Raw genomic sequence first — 23595 nt, 5'->3', positions numbered from 1 at the left:
CACACACTAATGTCTTTTACTGCTTAGTGTGCACTGATGGATATTAGCAAGCACTAAGTAACATATGGCTCATAGGAAAAGTAAGTCTCACAAACAATATATTGTAAATTTCTTTGGGTGAATCTCTTCATGAAAAAGGCAGTTAATAAATCCAAATAAAATGAATAAATGAAAAGGGGTCCCTTTTAGGAAAGCTTATCTGCACTAACAGCACAAGCTAAATACTGCTTATGTGAACCATTTACCTGAAAAGAATGGTTAACTACTTAGCTGCAGATGCAAATGGGCTTCTTTAGATTCTTTTGTTAACAATTAGTAATTAATACTGGTTTAGACCTAGCAGTGTTCTGTAAAATTAATAGATACATGAAAAGAAGAACAAAATGTCTACACAAAATGGGACCAAATTATCTACTTAAGCTTTCTGTATATTTACAGCAATAAATGCACTATGTACCTTGCTCGAAAAGAATCGACCAATCACTGGCGATGCTAACTGTTTGTTTCCGAAACACTTTGCTATAAGCTGGGATTCGTTTAGGTGCATCTGAGGGGCGAGAACTGTACAATACTTCAGTAACTGCCTGGAGTGAGTGAGGTTAGTCCTGAAGCTCGCCCACAGAAAGAGCCTAACCCTTGCATTCATGCTGGAGGAGCCTCTCCCGGCTCTTTCCTTTCCACTGAGGCTGCTGTGTTTTGCAAGCGTTATGCACAGCTCCAGAGGGCCAGTCGATACAACAGAAACGCTTTAACATGAGAGACCATAACGAGAAACCAGCCGTCGCACATTCCACACGTAACGACAAGCACTTCCCTTCCTTTGGAGGCGCGCGAAGATGACGTAATAAAACGGTCACTCTAGTCTACACACTCTCCTCAGCCTGGGGAATGCCGTGTCCATCTGTCACAGATAGTGACGCCACTGCGGTGCTTTGGAGCAAGGAGGTGCGGCTCGAGACGACGGCTGGCTGATGACGAATGTTTCCGGAAACGGGCGCGCGCTGCCCTTGCTCGCCTCTTCGATTGGCTAAGGTTCTGTTCTGTGGGCGCGGCCGCCGGGTGACGCTGCGCTCGAGCTCGCGCTGGGTTGGGAGATAACGGTTTCTCACAGTGTAGGGCTCCCGCGGAGCTTTGACAGTCCGGGAGGGGGAGCGGAGAAGAGCTCCGTTGCTCCCCCGTAGTCTCTCGCAAACCAGTGGGGCTCTCTACACCCAGGATGGATGGGAGACCCGACGTGGAGAGCAGCGAACCGGTCCACGGCCGGCAGCGGGAGGCGGGGTTCCAAGACAGGCTTTTAGTTGCAGGGAGGAAAGTCAACACTGCTAGAGCGCGTTGGAAGCTGCTCGGACAGGTAACCGCCAGCGGCCCTCCCCTCCCCCCCTGCAACAGCCCCCCAGCCTTCTCGGAACCGGAAGCTGTTTGAAACTTAATGCAAACTCTCTGCGAGCCGTTAAGGCACACTACCGAAGGGAAATTAAAACGGTTAACCGATGTAAATGTTCATGCTGTTAAGTGGGTTGCCAAAGTAAATGAATATACGAGTTTTAACGCACTGCTTTTATAGCCGAAATGATTCTGCTTCGCGACTAAGAATGTGCGAGCTAATTTGTTGAACCTAAAAAAACATTTTAAGTTTTGTAGTACTGGGATAGTTATGTATCTGTGGAGGGGGTGGGGCAAATTCGCAAGTCCTCGCTGATCAGCCTCTGAAACTGTGTTTATTACTGCACTAGTAGCAGTTTCCTAGATGTAGTATGCTGGTAATTAGTACTATACTTAGCAGCGTCCCATGTTTTATCTGGCCTATGGTACGAACTGATATTGTGAATGGAACGTGTGTAAATTGTGCTGGTAAATTTTCTTGGCTGTGGTGCTTTTGCTTATTCCCCCTCTTGTCAAGGGGGAGACAGGTTGTGGAGAGGAGGGGATGGTAGAGATAATGGCAATGAGATAAATGGAAGATAAATTAGATAGTGAGGAGGATATGGAGAAGTAAGACTAGATGATGGGGTAGGAGATAGATGAAAGATGACATGATGATGATGGATTGAAAATAGGAAAATGAAATTAAAGATCTTTAAACTCCTTTAATTATAAGTTCAAGTAATTATAAACAAGCTACTACTTCTAGAAAGAAACACGGATAAAGAAAAGAATATAAGAAATAACAGGAAATATTTATAATTCTTGGACTAAATTAGGAGAGGAGAGAGCAAGGTCTAACAGGATAATGAGATCCAAATAAATAATTAAATTAATTATATAATGCTTCTGTACCGCTCAATGGTGCGACCTCATTTTGAGCATTGCATTCAGTTTTGGTCTCCTTATCGCAAAAGAGATACAGTTCAGAGAAGAGCAACCAAGATGATTAAAGGGGATGGAACTCCTCTGGTATGAGGAAAGACTAAAGAGGTTCAGGCTCTTCAGCTTAGAAAAGAGATGACTGAGGGGGAGATATGATTGAAGTCTACAAAAGCCTGAGTGGTGTAGAAACAGGTACAAGTGGATCGATTTATTTATTTATTTTTATTTCATCAAGATTTACAAAGACTGGGGGATACTTGAAGTTACAGAGTAATACTTTTAAAATCAATAGGAGGATATATTTTTTCACTTAGAATAGTAAATTCTGGAATGTGTTGCTAGAGACTGTGATAAGAATGGTTAATGTAGCTAGTTTTAAAGAAAGGTTTGGACAAGTTCCAATGTGGACGATGTTCAATTAGTTCATCCGATAGACCTAAACAACCTAAATGAAATAAAGCTTGTAAATCAAAAATTGGAAAAAATTAATTCCTGGCTTGATCTACAATATGCTTTCTTTGAACATCGAAAAGTCCAAATTAATGATTTTTCAAACAAAGAAGGACTTTCCCTACAGACTCCTCTTAAATTCAAAACTCAACCTATCAAAGTTGTACCTTTATTAAAATTACTTGGAATCACTATCGATAGTAAATTTAATTATCATCTCCATATCAGTACAGTGGTTCAGCGCTGTTTTTATTGGCTACGTATGATTAGATCCTTATCCAAATTGCTAGAGCCCGCTTCTCTGAACATCTTGATCCCTTCTCTTGTGATTTCCTATATAGATTATTGTAATGCCCTCTACAAAGGCATAACAAAAACAGAAATAAGAAGACTCCAGATAATACAGAACACTGCAGTAAAAATTATATTTAATGCAAAAAAAAAAATATGACCATGTCACCTCCCTTCTACATAAAGCTCACTGGTTACCAGTAGAATACAGAAACTCACTTACAAAATTATTTTGTTAACATTCAAAACCAGACTAAATAACAAACCTGAATTCATTAATAATCTCCTTATCCCTTATAATCCATTTAAGACTGTAAGATTGACTGCCCCAAACCATAAATACAATGAATAAATACATAAATACAAAACCATAAATGCACCACCATAAATACAAAACCATAAATACAATGAGGTTTACAATTTTCTCTGTTAGCGCCCTTCTCTTTGGAATAATATTCTGACTTACTTACGTGATGAATCAATTCTTAATAATTTCAAGACGAAGTTAAAGACATTTCTTTTTCTTGATGCCTTCGAGATCTAACTGTCCTTTTAAGGGCGACCTAGCTTGATTTTACCTCTAGTATCCCCCTCCTATTGTTTTTTCCCTAAATGTTTTCTTTTACCTTGATTATTGTAGTTCCTGCCCATTTACCTTTTGTTCCCGTTTGTCATTGTTTTAAATGTCTCGGAATGTCATTGTTATTCTTGGTGATTCTCTGTCATTTTAAATTTGTATTTTAGCTATAGTATGTTTTTTTAGCTATAGCTATAGTTTTTACGATTTTATACACTGCCTAGAAGGTTGATTGGACGGTATAAGAAATTTTAAATAAACTTGAAACTTGAGGCAGACATGGGGGAAGCCACTGCTTGCCCGGGATCAGTAGCATGGAATTCTGCTACTACTGTATTTTGTTTTTTGCCAGGTATGTGTTACTTGGATTGGCCCCCATGAAGACTGGATACTGGGCTGGATGGACCATTGGTCTGACCCAGTAATGCTATTCTTATGTTCTTAATAAGACTTTAACATGATTAAGTCCCAACTTGTATTCCAAATACAACCATTAAGAAGTTGGACTGTACTGGTCACAATTTTTTTCATATCAAGGAATGCTCTCAGATGTTTTGGCGGAAAAAAGTACATACATTTGCAAGGCTAGACTAATAGGTTTACTAGACATCCCTGATTTCAGATCCTTATCCCCAGTTCTCCCTTGTTTGGCAACCCTCTCTCCAGCTTTAGTAATGGAGACAGAGGTGCTGCAGTTTAATTTAGTCTTACCCTGCCTGCCTCCCTTCAAAACGAATGCTAGGAAGTTCTTCTTTACCCAACTTGTGATGGACACCTGGAATGCGCTTCCAGAGGATGTAATAGGACAGAGTATGGTACTAGAGTTTAAGAAAGGATTGGATAATTTCCTGCTGGAAAAGGGGATAGAGGGGTATAGATAGAGGATTACTGCACAGGTCCTGGACCTGTTGGGCCGCCGCATGAGCGGGCTGCTGGGCACGATGGACCCCAGGTCTGAACCCAGTTGAGGCATTGCTAATGCTCTCTTCATGTCATCCTGCATTTCAGTCTGTTGCCACCACTCGCTGCCGGTGTCGATCTCTCCCCTCGCACCTCCCTTTGCACTCCTGGCTTCTTTCTTCCAGTGTTAGCATTAGGAAGGCATAATGCTTCAATGCAGCAGCTCTTCTCAACCATGCTCTGTGTCTTTGCCAGATCTCACCCCCTCCGACATATACTTCCTGTTGTGGGACCCGGCAGAAACAGCACAGTGTGGTTGAGAATTGCTGCTTCACCACAGCACTATACTTCATAATGCATCGGGAATGAGTGGAAGCTGCAAAGAGAAGTTTGAGGGAGGAGGGTAGAGGAAGGAGCGAGAACTAGATGCAGGACCAGATAAAAAGGGGGTGAAAGAGCTGCTCTGGGTCTGGAAGTGGAGAGAGAGGTCAAGTGCTGAACTGGATCTAGAAGTGGAGATGGCTGAACTCGAAAGGGGAAGAGAGAGAGACATACAGGTGGCTTGCTTTAAAGCCAGAGGAAAAAGAGAGGTGGAGATAGCTGGACTAGAACAGGGGAAGAGAGACATACAGATGGCTTACTAAGGCAGAGGAAAAAGAGAGGTGGAGTTAACTGGACTAGAACAGAGGAAAGAAAAAGGTAGAGATGGCTGGATTGAAAGAGGGAAGAAAGGGTTGACTGAACTAAGAGTGGAGGGGAGAGAGGTGAAAATTGTAATTTAATGATGGAAAATTGTCATGGAAATGCTCCATGCTTCCCTGCCCCATCTGACACTGCCAGATTTGGAAGCCAAAAATCTGGTAACCTTACTAATAAGAAAGTTGTCCCCAGTGCTAAGGTATCTTGCCGCATGGCTGTACAGCGAAAGATTAGAGAAACTCAGCCTCTTCTCCCTCGAACAGAGGGATTGAAACATTCGAGGTACTGAAGGGAATAGACTTGGTGGAAAAGGACAGGTTGTTCACTCTCTCCAAGGTAGGGAGAGCGAGAGGGCACACTCTAAAATTGAAAGGGGATAGATTCCGTACGAATGTAAGGAAGTTCTTCTTCACCCAGAGAGTGGTAGAAAACTTGAACGCTCTTCCGGAGTCTGTCATAGGGGAAAACACCCTCCAGGGACTCAAGACAAAGTTAGACAAGTTCCTGCTGAACCGGATCGTATGCAGGTAGGGCTAGTCTCAGAGCGCTGGTCTTTGACCAGAGGGCCGCTGCGTGAGCAGATTGCTGGGCACGATGGACCACTGGTCTGACCTAGCAGCGGCAATTCTTATGTTCTTAAAACAACTTCCTTTTCTCTTGAGTTTGCTTAGTGTCAGAGTAATCCAAATCCTTTTTCCACAAAAAGAGTTTGAGAGTTGTGAAAAATGTCTCAATGCTGGTATTCATATCTTGTTCAAAACAAATGAGACTAACAGAGTGGCCCGTTCAGAATCTGCTGACAAAGAGGTTTCAAGTATATCTGAAATATTCCTCAATTTGCTTTTTGGTTCCTGAGCTTCAGTTCTAGATGTTTCTTCAAATGTCCTAAATCCGGAAAATAAAATCTGTAAGCTTGAAGGTACCAGTGCTAAGGTTTTCTGTTTTACAGTGAATTTCTGCCTAAAGGCTGATGGTAAAGGAAAGCTAGCAAAAGATTTCATGTTCTCTGTGGAGCTGTTGTTGGATAAAGTGAAGCAAAAGGGGGCCATCAGGAGAGCTTTGTTTCTGCATATTAGACAGTCTGTCCACTCCAAAGACATGACTATCATCAATGGGGGTGGCCTATGCTGTGAAGAAGAACTCCAGGCCTTTTTATGGGATGATTCAGAGTTCAAAGGCAAGCTTACACCAGTTACTATTTTCATGGAGTACCAGTTGAATTATAAAACAGTAGTATACTCAACTGGACTACAGCCTATCCTTAACAAGTTTACTCCTGCCAACATCAGCCAGTAGGCTCATATTCTTCTGGACTGTGATGAAGACAATATCTGTAAACCAAACCTGAAGATTGCAGTAGACAGTGAACAGAAAGATTTATATAGGAGATGATAGCCCTCTGACCCTGATTGTCACAGCACAGAACCAGGGAGAAGGGGCCTACAAAGCTGAACTGACTGTGGAAATGCCGCCTCAGGCAGACTTCATTGGGATGTTTGCAGCAGTGAATCTTTATCAAGATTGTCATGTGCATTTAAAACAGAGAATCAAACCCGCCTGGTAGTCTGTGACCTTGGGAACCCTATGAAAGCTGGAACAAAACTTTTGGCAGGTCTTTGTTTTAGTGTCCATCAGCTAACCGAAATGGAAAATTCTGTGAAGTCTGATTTATATATCTACAGTTCTAATCTGTTTGACAATATGAGTCCAATGGCATCTTACTAGGTTAATATTGCTATTTTAGCAACTGTTGAGATTAGAGGGTGAGTTCTGATGTTCCTTTCAAAATTAGTTATTTATGTACCTTTGATGTATAATACAGATGCACTCCTTTGCGGATGTCATCCAGCTGTACCTACCGCTAGGAGAAACCCGTGACGCCCAGATTGCGAAACTCCTAAACTGCTTCTCAGAAATCAAAAACTGGATGTCCATCAACAAATTACAACTAAATGCTTCCAAGGCAGAATTCCTTTGGATTTGCAAAGAACACTTCAACCTCACCCATCCCTCGCTGCGCTGCGACTTGACTACAATAACTTTGAAAGACCAAGTGTGCAGCCTAGATATACTTCTTGACTGCAACCTATTGCTTTCCAACCATATCTCTCAGGTGGTATCTTCCTTAATGTACTACCTGTGACAACTCAAAAAATAAGAAACTTCTTTTCTGAGTCTAACTTCAACTAGCTACTCTATACCTTAGTACTCTCCCGCATGGATTACTGCCATGCGCTAATCAACGGTCTCACAGTGAAGAATGTTCGATGTATCTAATATGTACAAAACGCTGCAATCAAGCTTCTAAAAAACCTCTGTGTCCACGACCCTGTCTCCCAGGCTCTATCATCAGCTCACTGGCTGTCCATAGCCAAATGTTTCTTCAAGGGCCTGATACCAGCATTCAACTCTTTGCATGACATGGCGCTGGGCTGCATGACTGCCAATCTTACTCTGTAAGTGCTGAACAGGCCCAACCCCCCCCCCTCCTTCCCCTTGGTCGTGCCCTTCAACTGAAAACTGCCAGACGATGTTCCTATTCCTATTTCATACTGAGCCACTGGAATTGACTGCCCCCGCGGATCGGATTCCTTGAAGGACTCCTCAAGTTTAGGAAAGCAATAAAAACATACCTCTTCACCTAACTCCCCTGCCCATGACCAATAGATTACAAATAGATGTATATTGGTACCAGATCCAGGCATGTTAGGAAAAAACTTGTACTGAAAAATCTTGCACTGTAACTTTGGCAAATTTAACTTGTAAACTGTATTATGTACTGTATAGGATAAAACTTGTATCATAAACTTGTACTGTAATTATGGCAAATCGTAACCTGTTAACTGTATATTTTGTATGTTTAACCTGTAACCCGTTCTGAGCACTTTGGGGAAAACGGGATAGAAAACAAATAAATAAATTTATAATAGATTGTGTAATGACTAATAAACTATACATATTGTGCAATATTTCAGGTCAGTTTTAGGGGTCCTTATACCATGGTATGCTAGCATTTAGTGCGTGTTAAATACTAAGAAGCCCATTTTATACTTATGGGCTTCTTAGCATTTAGTGTGCTCGAATCATTAGTAGACTGCCGAAACTGTATTTTTATCAGTTTTGGCAGAAATTGAACTGCTATCAAAACTAACCGTTTTCCTCAGAAACTGAAACTTATCTGGTTTTGACCAAATTTGGCTGCCTCGTTGGACCTTTATGGTCCATCCAGTCTGCCTATCTGTCATCATTGCTAGCAAGGGCCCTATTTACTACACATATTTTTCCTAGATTAAAAAAAAAATAAAGGGAGAGAACCTTTTGTAAATAGGTTCTGTTATGTTCAGTGTTTATGCTTGCTCTCAAGGATTAGATTTACTAAAGAGTTTATCCCACTGGGAAAATGTATAGCTACATTGAATTAGAATGCCTATAAGATATATAGATTATATTAAATTGGTAGGTTTGATTTTAAACATGGAGATGACAGGCTTGGCATATAAGTATTCAAAAGTTGTCTGGATCACTATGTATTAAAGTAATTTATGTTGTATTCCAAAAGGACACCTCAGCCCCACCACTCCACCGCATATAATGTTTTCTATATAGCGGGAAGCATGTTGTGGTGCTTCATCATTGGCTGTCACTTTTTGGTTATTCACTACTAGTTTCCTTATTTTTTGTATGTAGAAATTTTCTTTTTAGTTTTTATCTCAATAATTTAAGAAATAAATATTCCCTTAACACTCAACCTTCCAAGTGTCATAGTGTACGATTTAAAAGTAAATTGTACTTATCTCAGCCAACACCAGGGGAGTCTGACCCGACATGTTTCACACAACAGTGTTTTATCAAGGGTCTCCCAAGGCTGCCGCTGTCATCCAACTCCGTATACGGAGTCGGATGACAGCGGCAGCCTTGGGAGACCCTTGATAAAACACTGTTGTGTGAAACATGTCGGGTCAGACTCCCCTGGTGTTGGCTGAGATAAGTACAATTTACTTTTAAATCGTACACTATGACACTTGGAAGGTTGAGTGTTAAGGGAATATTTATTTCTTAAATTATTGAGATAAAAACTAAAAAGAAAATTTCTACATACAAAAAATAAGGAAACTAGTAGTGAATAACCAAAAAGTGACAGCCAATGATGAAGCACCACAACATGCTTCCCGCTATATAGAAAACATTATATGCGGTGGAGTGGTGGGGCTGAGGTGTCCTTTTGGAATACAACATAAATTACTTTAATACATAGTGATCCAGTCAACTTTTGAATACTTATTGATAGCATTTCTTGGGCTGGACAGAATATCTACCTTACCTATATTGCCAATTCTAATGTAGGCTTGGCATATAAGACATGTCTTTGAGTAGTTTAATTTTCTCCATCTAAAATATTTGTTCTTTGTTTTCCATTCTGCATGTTTTTGCAGTTTGGAAGAACTAATTTGACAGCATTAACAGAATTTCTGTCATACTAATAATCAATCTTCATATTTTGTGGGAAGGTGTAGCCTAGTGGTTAGAATTGCTGACTCAGCACCCTGAGGTTGCGATTTAAATCCCAGCCTGCTCCCTGTGATTCTGGGCAAGTTATTTAACCCTCCATTGCCCCAATTACCACAGTTAGATTGTGAACGTGTCAGGAAATATGGGAAATACTTGAGTATTACATTACATTACATTACATTAGGGATTTCTATTCCGCCATTACCTTGCGGTTCAAGGCGGATTACAAAAGGTTAGTTTAAGGACAGAATTACAATGAATTACAGAATTACCGAATTACAGAATTACAAAGGTTAGTTTAAAGACAGAATTACAATGAATTACAGAATTACCGAATTACAGAATTACATGAATTATAATGAGTAGCTAGAGAGGTAGGATGTAGATCTTAAGGGCTTTTAGAGGTCGTGTTGTTATTGCTGTTTTAGGAATTTCTTGAAGAGTGTGGTTTTTATTTCTTTTCTGAACGTCTTATAGTCTGGGGTGGTCATCAGAAGGTTGGAGATCTGGTTGTCTAGTCTTGCAGCTTGGGTGGCTAGGAGGCCGTCATGTAGTTTTGTTCTTTTTACTTCTTTGGATGGGGGGGGTATGAATGGGGAGTGCGTTTTTCTGTGTCTGGTATTGGTTGCTTGGATGAGGCGATTGTTCAGGTATGATGGACTGTCTCCGTGTAGGGTTTTAAATAATATGCAGTAGAATTTGAATTGGATTCTTTCTTGGATTGGGAGCCAGTGTGAGTTGATGAAGGCCTCAGTGATGTGGTCGTGTTTTTTCAATGAATAGACGAGTCTTAAGGCTGTATTTTGGATTGTTTGGAGTTGTCTTATCGTAGTTGCCGGACATGGGAGGAAGAGTATGTTACAGTAGTCCAATATACCTAGTATTAGGGATTGTACTATAAGTAGGAATTGTGTACTTTCAAAGAATTTTCGGACTTGTCTCAGGTTTCTCATGATTGCGAATGATTTTTGCGTTGTTTTGTTTATTTGCGGTTGCATAGTGCAGCATCTGTCTATGGTCATGCCAAGTAGTTTTATGGTTGTTTGGATGGGATATTTGGTTGCGTTTATGTCTAGGATGGTTGTGGTTTGGATCTTGTCATTTTCTAGGAGGATGAATTTGGTTTTGTCTTGGTTGAGTTTAAGTTTGTGATTTTCCATCCAGGTTGTGACTGCTTCCAGTGTTTGGTGAAGTTCGTCTGTCATGGTAGGTTTAGAATGATCGTATGGGATGAGGATGGTGATGTCATCCGCATAGCTATAGGATGTTATGCCTAGATTATCCAGGTGAGTTCCTAGAGAGGCAGTGTATAGATTGAAGAGGGTGGGGGATAGTGGAGATCCTTGTGGTACGCCGCAGGGGTTTGACCAGGATTCTGATTTTTTTTTGTTTGATTTTACACTGTAGGTTCTGAGTTTTAGGAATCCTTCGAACCAGGAGTATACTTTGTCTGAGATGCCTATTGCATCTAAGATCTGTAGAAGGATGTTGTGGTCTACTAGGTCGAATGCCGCTGATAGGTCCAGTTGTATGATTTCTATTGAATGTATTATAAACCACTTTGGGTGAATCTCTTCATGAACACGTGGTTGATAGAGCCAAATAAATAATGATATAGCATTAAATAAAGTATGGTTCGAGTCCTCCGTCTTTTTGGCATTTGAGGGCTCTTCTCCATGAGTTGGTTCTTTGTGAGGCCCGGGAGGTGGGGGTTTCCCTTAAGCGTCGGCGGAGCTTTTTGCTGATCTGGGACCCATATGTCAACTCCTTGTCTCCTAGGGGGCGTGGCCTGCTCCTGAACACCTTGACTTGAAGCGGCTTTCTCCTGGCCAGCTCTGGATCTCGACGTCTCTCTGCTCTGGGGTTTGGGGGGGGGGTTTGAGGGGGGTTGTAGAGGGCTGGAGGGGCTCTGCTTAGAGGGAGGGGGATGCCTAGTTGGGTTTGTCGCCCTAGGGTCATCAGAGTTCAGACCCTGGGGGGGGGGGGAATTGGGTTTGTGCTTTTCTATGTCCGGTGTTCCACTCCCTTAGGGGGGGTCGGGGGGGTGTTGATGGGGGTTAGGTTTGGGGGGAGGCGGGACCTTGCGATGGTGGGAGATTTTCTGGGTTGGTGTTTGTGACATGATTTGGTATGATTGTCTTGGTGTATGCAGCCGATGTATCTTTTTCTCTGAGCTGGCGTTTGTTGTTGCTGTATTCACTAATGCGTGCCTTATATTTTTTTCATGTCAATAAAAAAATTGTTACAACCTAAATAAAGTATGGTTAATTTTATAGCTTGAATTATTGATGCTCATTGTTGTAATTTCGGATTTATTTCAAGGGGAGAATAAACATTTTATTTTGAACTCATAATTGAATAACCTTTTTTTTTTTCTCTGTACACAATGTCAAATAGCTCCAACACACAAAAATACTTTTTGTTATAGTTTGTATCAAAATGAATAGATAATTTATTCTTTGTGTATTCCTTCTTTTTCAGACACTTTCTTAAGGGCTCCTTTTATCAAGCCATGCTAGCAGGGTTAGCGCGTGTGACTTTTAATCACACGCTAACCCCTGCACTGGCCAAGAAACTACCACCTGCTCAAGGCAGGGGTTAGCGGCTAGCGCTGCTGGCGGTTTAACGCGCTATTACACGCGTTAAACCGCTAGTGCGGCTTGATAAAAGGAGCCCTAAAATAAGTTAAAGGCATTTAAATGAGTCAAAGTTGTAAACATAAATCTAAATGTACATTCATCATATGATGTGAACTTCAGTGTATTATCAATAAAGAAAATACACAGTACTCGTATATTCTTTTCCAGATATTCTGTGCAGTGTTATTCATTGATCTTCTTTTTTCTTTCTATGAGCAACATTTCTCACACTGTGCCTTCTTTCTCTTCACATTTTGGTGCACTCTTTGCTGTCTTGGTTTGTTGTTGTTGTTTTTTTTTTAATCAAGTTTCAAGTTTATTAGGATTTTATATACCGCCTATCAAGGTTATCTAAGCGGTTTTTACAATCAGGTACTCAAGCATTTTCCCTCTCTGTCCCGGTGGGTTAACAATCTATCTAATGTACCTGGGGCTATGGAGGATTAAGTGACTTGCCCAGGGTCACAAGGAGCAGCGCGGGGTTTGAACCCACAACCCCAGGGTGCTGAGGCTGTAGATCCAACCACTGCGCCACACACTCCTCATTATGGTGCCTTTTTTACTATAGCAAAACTACATTCTTTTCTTTTTCTCTCTTGCTGGTGTTCCTAGCTATGCTCCTTGACTGCAATTTAATTTCATATAAGTAATGACAATATAATTTTGTTAAGATAATTTTTTCTGGAGATATAACTTATTATGACCCTGTCATAAAGAAGGCGTTTTTAATATTTGCTGGTCTTTTCCTGGAAAGTTTAGTATCACTTTGTTTTTGTTTAAGTTTATTTGATATACCGCTATTACCAACAAGTGGACCAGTGCAATGGACAAAGTACAAAATTAAAATTCTGGTATGTCCCTTCTGTATTCTATATGCAGGGGTCCTAATTCTCTAAAAGTGCGTCCCGATTTTAGGCAGCTGTAGACATCCTACAGCTGTCTAATCAGCCAATCGGGATGCACGTTTAAAAAAAAAAAAAAATGCTCCCCAGGCAGGCCTGAAGGCGCCTCCGGGAGCCTAGGGAGACCCGCAAGATGCCTAAGCTCGTCTAAGGGCCTTAGGCGGGCCTTAGGCTGAACCTAGGCGGCCCTACGCGTCTCCCTAGTAGATGAGAAGCTTAAAAATGTAGGCCAGCAAAATGCTGGTCTACATTGTAAGTAGACGCGGCCGCTATACTTATCGCGGCAAGGGATCTCTCTGCCGCTATAAGTATAGCGGGCCGTGGCCCCTGACCGATCACTGGCAGGAGGGTGCTCAAACCCTCCTGCCCGAAGACGCACCCCCCTCCCCGACACTACCGCCCGCCGCCCCCCCCCCGACACTACCGCCCGCCCCCCCCGACATTACCGATCCCCCCCCCCGACAATATCGGTCGCTGGCAGGAGGGTGCCCAATCCCTCCTGCCCGAAGACGCCCCCCCCGGCGCTATCAACCCCCACTCCACCAAACCTGTTCTTACAGATGGGTCTTGCATGTCGAGCAAGCAGGCACGCCTCGTCGAAATGAGGCGGACCCGCCCCTTCCCGGCCCATCCCGCCGAAGCCTAAGGCCTGATTGGCCCAGGCTCTAGAAGCCTGGACCAATCAGGCCTTAGGCATAGCGGGTCCGCCCATCCCCACTTAATCTAAGGCCTGATTGGCCAATCAGACCTTAGACTTAGTAGGGATGGGCGGACCCGCTATTCCTAAGGCCTGATTGGTCCAGGCTTCTAGAGCCTGGGCCAATCAGGCCTTAGCTTCGGCGGGATGGGCCGGGAAGGGGCAGGCCCGCCTCATTTCGACGAGGCGTGCCTGCTTGCTCGACGTGCAAGACCCATCTGTAAGAACAGGTTTGGTGGAGTGGGGGTTGTTAGCGCCGGGGGGGGGTGCGTCTTCGGGCAGGAGGGATTGGGCACCCTCCTGCCAGCGACCGATATTGTCGGGGGGGGGGGGGACGGTCGGTAGTGTCGGGGGGGGGGGGGCGTCTTCGGGCAGGAGGGCTTGGGCACCCTCCTGCCAGTGATCGGTCAGGGGGCCACGGCCCGCTATACTTATAGCGGCAGAGAGATCCCTTGCCGCGATAAGTGTAGCGGGCCGTGTCTAATCTAACCCGATTCTCTAACCCGCGTCTGTAACATGGACGCCGGTTACAGAATCGGGGTTTAGTTTAGGCCGATTCTGAATAGGACGCCTCTCCCGGGCGTCCTATACAGAATCAGGGCCTAGGTGTCTTGCGGGCCTCGCCTTTAATATAGGCGGCCTGCCTGGGGAGCATTTTTTTTAAAAAAACGTGCATCCTGATTGGCTGATTAGACAGCTGTAGGACGCCTACAGCTGCCTAAAATCGGGACACATTTTTAGAGAATCAGGGCCAGGGTGTCCAATCCATTCCCACGATCTGAGACTTGCAAAAATCCAACACTTTTCTCATCATGTGCTCCTACTACTGAGAGGCGAAGCCCTCTGCAAGTGATCTGTGCAGAAATCTTTCTGATCTGCTCTGCTTCTTATTTTTTGCAATTTAAAGTTTATTTTCAGTGGCTTGGGTGCCGTTAGACCCCCTTTCGGAGGTCTTCTGCCGGAGGAAAGGATGCAGTTCACGGAGCCGGACTGTTGCTTTACAGATAAACTTTGGTGGACCTGTGGAGACGGCCTGCTGTGTGCCACCCTTTTCAGGCTCGGGGTCCATCACTCTGGGAGCTAGTTTGCCTTCTGCCCTAAAAAATAATAAAGGTTGCTTTTTTTTTTTTTTTTTGGCTGTGTCACTTGTAACATATTAGTAAACTAAGAAGTAAGGTTCTCTTTTTCACAGGATGTGTATGTCTGAAGGGTTCTATGATTTTTTTGTTGTTGTTGGTATCACCAAATGTATATATTAAAAAAAAAAAAAAAAAAAAAAATCATGATGAGTATTTATTAATAATAGCACTTTGATAGTGTTTTGTGAGCTGCTTGTACATTAGCCTTTTCCATCAAGAGTTTATCATAGAATTTTGGAAGACCTTCTTTTTTGTTTTGGTCTGTGCCAAAAGGAACAGGTTATACCAATCTTTGTTACTTCTCATCACTCCTGGGTACATATAGATGTGCTCTAGCTTTTAGAGAAATAACTGTATCAGCATGCCCACGTTGGTTGAACAATTCCTGCTTCCACCCCATCTCTTAAACTGTGGGCATGTATGTTCATATTATTTCTCCATGTAAGCTACATAGTAGCATGAACCTTTACAGTTTTTAATTGTAAGTAAGCTTTTTAGTGAATAGGAGCATCTTGCATGTGATTTGCATTAAGTTTTGACTTGAACACTTGTATTTTATCATGATTGTTCAGATTTTGCTGTTTAGTACCAAAATTTGGACTTCTAGCACTTAAGTGCATAACTAACCCCCTCTTTTATCAAGCTGCGCTAAAGGTTTTTAGCATGGGCTGGTGAGGTAAATGCTCCAACGCTCATAGAAATTCTATGAGCGTCGGAGCATTTACTGCGCCGACCCATGCTAAAAACCTTTAGCGTAGCTTGATAAAAGGGGCCTTAAATGCAAATATCACTATCAAGATAGCTCAATTGGTCTTTTCCTGTACAGGTCGTTTCAATAGACCAGTTAGATTTCAACTGTTGAGTGGTTTTAGCTTCTAAACTCAAATCGGGCCTCAAAACTTTCCTGTTCCAAGATGCTTTCAAGAAGCATTTCTTTATTCTGCGATTCATTCTCGCCAGGCCTTCCGCAGCCTCACCTTTTATCTTTTCCCCCAAGTATTCTTCACCCATCCTTGGGATTATATGATGTAGCCTTTCACCGTCACTCCTTTTGTCACCCATTCATACCTATCAGTGAGTTATTGTCAGTCCTCCCCTTTTTGTTTTATTATTTTTATGTTCAAACGATTTTATCATTGAAAACCTTACGAGTGCATACATATTTTCTGTGCACATCTTATTTAATAAACCTTGTTGGTAGGTGCAAAGGCCTCTCTTGAAATTTTAAGATAATGCAATTTTACATAGTAGTCCAAGATTCCTCATTCATTGCAACTTCTATAGTATACGTTGGCCCTACCTTGATAACACCATCTGTAAATCACCTGGTTAGTTCTTCCCAATCAATTTCATTATTTAATTTCAATCTTTATTTGTGCTTTGTATGTCTTAATATTCTTCTTTAACTAGAATGTAACTCAAAGAAGCAGGGACTATCGGGGGCATTTTCAAAACAAAGGGGCTCATAATAAAAACAAAACCCAACATCTAAAAAGTGGCCTAAATGGCTACTTGGACGATCAAAAAAGCCTGATTGTCCAAGTACCCATAATCAAAGCTGGTTTTAGACGTATCTAAAACCAGCTTAAGCCTTTCCCCTGCCTCTAAACGCGCAGAGAGAAAAGAGGCGTTTTTAGATGAGGGGAAAGGGCGGGTGGTGGGCGGGAGGTGGGCCGACCTAGACCTAGGCATGCAGCAGGTATAACCAAAACTTTAGGCAGGTTGCCTAGTCAGGACCTATACGTTTTGACTTAGACCAAGTCAAAACAGGTATAAGTGCCGAAAAGGGGCCGCTGAGCTGATCATGGCTGTTGCGATCAGCTCAGAGGCCCCAGCAACCTTCCTACCCCCTACAGCAATGATCGCGGCAGGAGAGATGGCTCATCTCCCCTGCCGTGATCCACCCTCCCCCCCCCCCCGACCGATCAGGGCAGGAAGGAGCCCAAACCCTCTTGCCCCGTGATCCCCAACCCCCCCCCCCCCCACCGAATCAGATGGGGCCAGGAGGGAGCCCAAGCCCTCCTGGCCCTGTGATTTCCAACCCCCCTCCCCCCCACGATCTGGTCAAGAGGGAGCCCAAGCCCTCCTGGCCCAGTGACTCTCCCTAACCCCCTCTCCCCACTAAAATATGGACAGGAGAGATCCCAGGCCCTCCTGCCCTTGACGCAACCCAGGCCCTCCTGCCTCCCATCCCCCTGAGCAGCATGTTTTTAACCGCCCCCCCTGCGCTGAACCTACCCGGAACACCAGAAACCCCCGTTGACCCTCCCAGCCAACCCTCCCACCGCTAGACGGCCGACAAACCTCGCAGCTCCAGCAGCGTCCCAGGCACAGTAAACACGCTGCTTTGGGTCTTCTACTGGCCTAATTTCCTCTGCCCCTGTCCCTTCTTTCCTCCAGAGTATACATATTCAGGTCTTCCAGTCTCTTCTTGTATGTCTTTTGGTGCAAATCTCCTACCAGTTTTGTTGCCTACCTCTGGAGGTTGTCCAGCCAAGCTCTGTATTACAGCTACATAAGCAAGTGCATAGACCCCCTTTCATACCCCTTCTTGGAGCTCTTGGTAGATCCTGATTGGCCAAACTAGCCTTAGTATGTGGACCTGATCCTGGTGTAGCTGCTTTTCCTTTTTCCCAAGAGGCCAGGCCTTCTTCAGCAAGGACCAATATTCCTCAAGAATCTGGATTCCTTATGGCGTATGACTTGACCCTTGAGAGGATATGATTAGTTTTTCTTCCATAGTGATTGAGACTCTTTCCTTAAAACACACAGTTGAGCCATTTCTGTGGCATACATATGGATTTGGAAGCTATTTGAGAGACTGTGTGAGAGCTGGAGTTTTGATCTGTTCAAAAGAGATCTTCCCCTTATCCTGCCCTTCTTACAAAGAGGGCTGGAGAAGGGTCTGGCCTTCAGTTTGCTTAAGGTTCAGGTAGCAGAGCTGTGTGTGTTAGAGGCAAACTGCAAAGAACATGCTTGGGCTCTCACCCTGATATATTTTTTTCTTCGGGGGGAGGGGAGTAGAATTAAAGACATTCAACCAACCTGGCATCTTAAAATGGGTTTTCAGAGCATTGACATACCTATCCCTTAAGGAGTTGTAGTGTGTTTTACTGGGGTTCCCTCATTATTGTTTTGAGTTTTTGGTTCTGTGTCATTTCTATTCTGGTAGTTTCATATAGTTTTGGTATGAGTACACTCAAATGTTCAGGCTGTACCACTTCTTTCAGTGGTAAAAATCTTTGGAATATTCAAAATTTTCTGCCTCCCAAATGCTGGTAGGGGGGGGGGGGCACAGCCCATTGTCTAGCAGGATGCAAGGAAAAGAAATGATAAGGTTAAGAATAATTTCACCTTTATAATATTATCCTGTAGAATTTAAGTATGCATAATATGTGTAATTTTATGCAACTGTGGTAGGCATGTTTGGAGTGGATTTTGGGTCGTCATAATTTATGTGTGAACATTTACACATGTTTCTAAGCAGATCTAAATACTGTATCTGCAATTTCTGTAATTTTGTGGGTCAACATTTTAAAGACACAGGTGCTTATGTAACTTTTATAAAATAGGAGCCTTCTTGCCATCCCAATCTAACTGACCTGGTATAAATTTGCTCTGCACATAGGCAAAATTAAACTGTGAATACTGACTAGATCATGTGAAGTTGCTACAAATGGAAAAAAGCAAAATTTGAAAACTGTGATAATGTGGTAGTTAAATATGAGATTAATACCTAATAGGACTCCAAAGCTGCATGTTTTAGCTTTCAATATCTAAACCATTAACTGTAACAACCGGCCAAAAGCTGGTAGCTTTATCACTGAGAAACCAAAGGGCATTGGACTTCTGTGTTCAAGCTTAGAGTGATTGAATGGATGCAATATGAGCCTTGTAGCTGCAGTCAGAACTGATCAAATATGGCCTAATGATCCATACCAAATAAAATATACAGCTGGATATCATGTACTAATAATATGTGAATTTAAACCACAGTGACTGATTAAAGAGAGAAGTTGAATAGGTGCCTGCTGACACAACAATTCAGTGTGAACCATCAAAGAATCATTAATAGACATTGCTGTAGAAACACACACACATAAGTAAACCAGAGCTCAGTTGCTTTCAGTCCAGAAGAGATGCTATAAGAGGACTTCCAGAGAGGACTAATCGTCACTGGTGAGTATTTTACTTGCTGGGGAATTATATTTGAACTTGGAAAAAAATAGACTAGGAATTAAAATAAAGGCATTGAAACGATTTAAGTTTCTCTGCTTATTTCCTCCTCCTTTACTAACGCGTAGCGATGGTAACTGCTCTGATGCTCATAGAATTCCTTTGAGTATCAGAGCAGTTACCACCACTGCCAGCACTAAAACCCACGCTACACATTAGTAAAGGAGGTAGTTTAGGAATTTTTTTTTTAGCATTTAAAGCCTCTGTTACAGTTTCATATACGAGTAGTTTTAGACTAGAGTAGCATACAAAATCCAGTGTAAAAGGTAACAAAAACTAATGCCACAGCTATATTTAATTGTTACCAAGCCAGTGGAAGGAATCTACAGAGTATCTAGTAGTCACAAACGTGGAGAAAAAAGCCTCAAATTTAAGTAGCAGCATAAATACAGAAACTTCTAGCTGCCTTCAATTTTATCACTGGCATAAAAAAAAAACCACCACCTCCACAGAGAACTTGCTCCATATCTCAAAAAGGTCCAAACCACTATCTGTGCACAGGAGAGTTAGAAAAACAGTTATCTTTAGCTGGAGAATCAACCACTCGGTTCATAATCCCCAATTATTCACAAGATTTTTAATTATTTAAATCTTATTTATTTATTTATTTAGATTTTTATCCCATCCTCCCAGTAGCTCAGAACGGTCTACAAGTAAACATACACAATGGAGTGTAATTGGACATATAATGGTATGGGCAGACTTGATAGGCTGTAGCCCTTATCTGCCGTCATCTTTCTATGTTTCTATGTTTCTATATAAGATATACAATAGATTTAAATGTTTGGACATACAAGACTGTGCAGTAGTTTAAATACAGGAAGTATACAGCAAATTAAGAGCAGAGTTTAAGTATGAGTAGTTTAGTTTAAATACAAGTTATTTGAGTTTAAATACAATTTATTAGAGTACAGACTGAGAGAGGACTATACCGAAATGTAGGGAAAAGATAGACAGGAGAGAGAAGAGTAGAGGTGGGGCTTAAGGGGGGGGGGTGTAGACTGAGGGTGACCTTTAGTTGAAGAGGAGGGTCTTTACCATTTTTCGGAATGTCATTAAATCTTCAAACTCTCCAGTAGTTTCACTGCTCCAGCAGAAGAATTCATAATCCCAGCAAGGATCCTTGTTTTTGCCAGATCACCTTTTTCAAATCCAGGTGATCTGGCAAAACAAGGTTCTTTGCTGGGATTATGAATTCTTCTGATGGAGCAGTGAAACTTATTTATTTCTTTTTAGTATTTATATACATTACATTACATTACTTTACTGATTTCTATTCCACCTCAACCTTGCAGTTCTGGGCGAATTACAAAAGAGACATCTGGACATTTTCAGGATGATTACAAAGAGACTTCTGGACTTTTCCAGAAGAGTTACAAGAAGAAGAACATTTCCAGAGGAATTACAAGAAGAATGGTGTAGTATAGTTTAGGGAATGGGATACGGCAAGAAGGATTGGGCTATTCCAGTGGATATACAATTTGGGATGCTGTACAGATAGGATATAGTGCAGTTTCAGTATATATGCAGTTAGGGAAGCAGTTGACAAGCTTGGGCTTTGAGGGGAAGGGTAACTGGTGAAGAAGGGAGGATGGGGGAGTCACACTGAGATGAATCCAGGTTGGAGTTATGACATCTGTATAAATTTTTTGAATAGATGGGTTTTGATTTACATTCAGGTACTGAAGCTTTTTTCCCTATCTGTCCCGGTGGGCTCACACTCTACCTAATGTACCTGGGGCAATGGGGGAATTAAGTGACTTGCCCAGGGTCACAAGGAGCAGCAAGGGATTTAAACCCACAACCTCAGGGTGCTGAGTTTGTAACTAACCACTGTGCTACACACTTCCTTCCATTCCATGGCTTGGTAACAAATGGAAGCATAGCTTTTCAGTGATTTTGGTTACTCTGGCATGTTAGTTGGACCGAGCTCTGTTTTATCCCAGATCTGTCATCTGTGAACATATACACCACAGGTTTGGTTCCATTTTTAGTGACCCCTGATGCAGGCGTTCCTCAGATGCCGAAACACAGTGCTGTGTCGGGTCCACAGCTTCTGCTTTTGTCCTTTTATGAAATAAACAAGTTGGTTTTACATCAGTGTTTTTCAGTGGAGTGTTCATTGTCCGTTCCCACTTCCTTGTGTACTGTTTTATACCCGTGGGTTCTCTGTCCTGTTGGACTTTTTGGTGTTTACCTGTGCATGTGTCAGTCATTTTCTAAGACTGATCGGGTGGGATTTCCATGGACCTCTGCAAACCTTGTTTGTATGCAAGGTTCTTTGAGCATCTCTCGTCATTTTGAAAATGTTAAATTTACTAGCCCTGCAGCAACCCACAGGATTTTAACAGTGATTTTAGAGCATCATCACCTTTTTACGAAGCCGCGTTAGGCTTTTTATTGCCGGCTGCAGCGGTATTAGTTCCAGCGCTCGTAGAATTCCTATGAGCGTTGGAGCTAATATCACCACAGCCGGTGATAAAAAAGCCTAATATAGCTTTGTAAAAGGAGGGGAGGGGTGGTTCTAGTGAATTATAATTTGGATTTCACCAATTTCAGAGGGTAGAGACTGAATCTGGAATTTGAAAACTCATTAGACATTTGAGTGACAGAGCAGATAAGTGGATGTAAATATTGTAATTTTTGCTTAAGTAAGCATATCACAAGGAATCAATACAAAAGAGCTATTCAACCTGATCACAAATTTATTTGACACCACTCACTACACCTCACCGACACAGAACATTAAACTACCCTCTGCAAATGACTTAGCTCTGTACTTCGATTCTAAAATTAAAAACCTTAGAATCCATTGTTCAACAAACGACTCTTGTGATCATCAAATAGCGAACCCCCAAGGAAATGATATACCGGCAGACATGATCTGGAGCTCCTTTCAGGATTTAGAGTGGAATGATTATATCAGATTATATAACAAATATTCTAGATCCTTTTTTTTTTTTTGTAAATTATCTTTATTGACAACTGCAAAGGAACTCACAACCACGAGTGAAACAATCAGAAAACAAAGCATCCAGAAACAGTACAGGATATCAGAGCAACAAATAATCGCAGTACAAAAACCCCCATGTTTGGGTGCCCCTCACAATTGACATTTTAAAATACCAAACCCCACCACACAAACACACGCCAGTCCCACTCACGCACCCCAAACCACAACAATCATTCCCCACACATACCACTAGACAGCCAAACATCCAATCACCCCCTACAACCACACCGGTGCAGCCACCCGAGAAAGATCAAAAAACAAAACAGAAGCAAAAGCAAAAACAAAAACAGGAAGCCAGAGGGAGAAAGCGCAACCACTCCCACTAGGAAACAAATCAAGGAGAGGAAGACATGCCCTCCGACTCCAAACCGGAGCAGAGCTGCAACACCCTCTGCCACAGATCTCGATAGCAGCGGTGAGTCAAACTCCCAGCCTTAGGAAGACGCTGAAGCTCATAGCGCCCCACCAGAGCCAAACGAGCCAGCCAATGCGAAAAGGATGCAACAGACTCGTCCACCCAATGCTGCAACAGGAGCTTTTTTACTACCAAGACAGCCATGTAAAGAACCCTGCGTTGAGGGAGCGGGAGCCCCCCCTCGATCAAATCACGCTGATCCCCCAAGAGCAGAAAACCATAAGACCATGGTATAGCTCGTTGAAGAAGGCGCTCCAAAAAGGGGAGAACCTGCAACCAGATTGCAGAAGAAGGGCACTCCAAAAAGTGGTGCGTTAGGGTACCCACGAAACGCTTACATTTAACACAAACGGCGTCCTCCCAAAGGCCCATACGAGCTCCCTGAGCCCGAGATAAATAAGCCCGATGCAAAATTTTAAATTGCATCTCCCTAAAGTCCGTGTAACCCCCCAGGGCGTGCACGGTGGCAAAGAGATCAAGAAAGGCCTTACGATCCAAGGCAATACTGAGCTCCGATTGCCACCGGGAGGCCAAACGGTCAATAGATCCCAAATCCGAAGCGGCCTTCAGAATCCGATACCAGGTAGCCAACTTGTTGGAAGCTGGAGAGACCTGAAAAAACTGAACATCCAAGGGACCACAGAGCCAAGCATCCCCCCAGCGACGATTAAGAGAGAAGTAATAATGCCGGGCCTGCAGGTAAGCCCAGAAGTGAGTCCGAGGCAAGTGCCAGTGGGTCTGCAGCTGTTCAAAAGAAGGAAACCGACCCCCCCCCCCCACGGAGACAATATCGTGAAGTGTTCTACCCCCTCTCTGCTCCC

At 42.7% G+C, this 23595-nt stretch overlaps 2 protein-coding genes across 2 annotated transcripts in view; one reads left to right on the top strand and one right to left on the bottom strand.

Annotated features, from left to right (window-relative positions):
- Positions 1-1044, bottom strand: part of PREPL (prolyl endopeptidase like) — a 90826-nt gene extending 89782 nt beyond the window's left edge. Inside the window, exon 1 of the mRNA XM_033936809.1 lies at positions 458-1044. Coding sequence (XP_033792700.1) covers positions 458-646 — 189 coding nt within the window. The 5' untranslated portion in view covers positions 647-1044. The remainder of the gene's footprint in view (positions 1-457) is intronic.
- Positions 1045-1181: 137 nt separating this feature from the next.
- CAMKMT (calmodulin-lysine N-methyltransferase) overlaps positions 1182-23595 on the top strand; it is a 688167-nt gene continuing 665753 nt past the window's right edge. Inside the window, exon 1 of the mRNA XM_033936811.1 lies at positions 1182-1351. Coding sequence (XP_033792702.1) covers positions 1217-1351 — 135 coding nt within the window. The 5' untranslated portion in view covers positions 1182-1216. The remainder of the gene's footprint in view (positions 1352-23595) is intronic.

Source organism: Geotrypetes seraphini, chromosome 3 (assembly GCF_902459505.1).
Source record: "Geotrypetes seraphini chromosome 3, aGeoSer1.1, whole genome shotgun sequence".
Lineage (NCBI taxonomy): Eukaryota > Metazoa > Chordata > Amphibia > Gymnophiona > Dermophiidae > Geotrypetes > Geotrypetes seraphini.
This window is presented reverse-complemented; position numbering and strand designations above follow the sequence as displayed.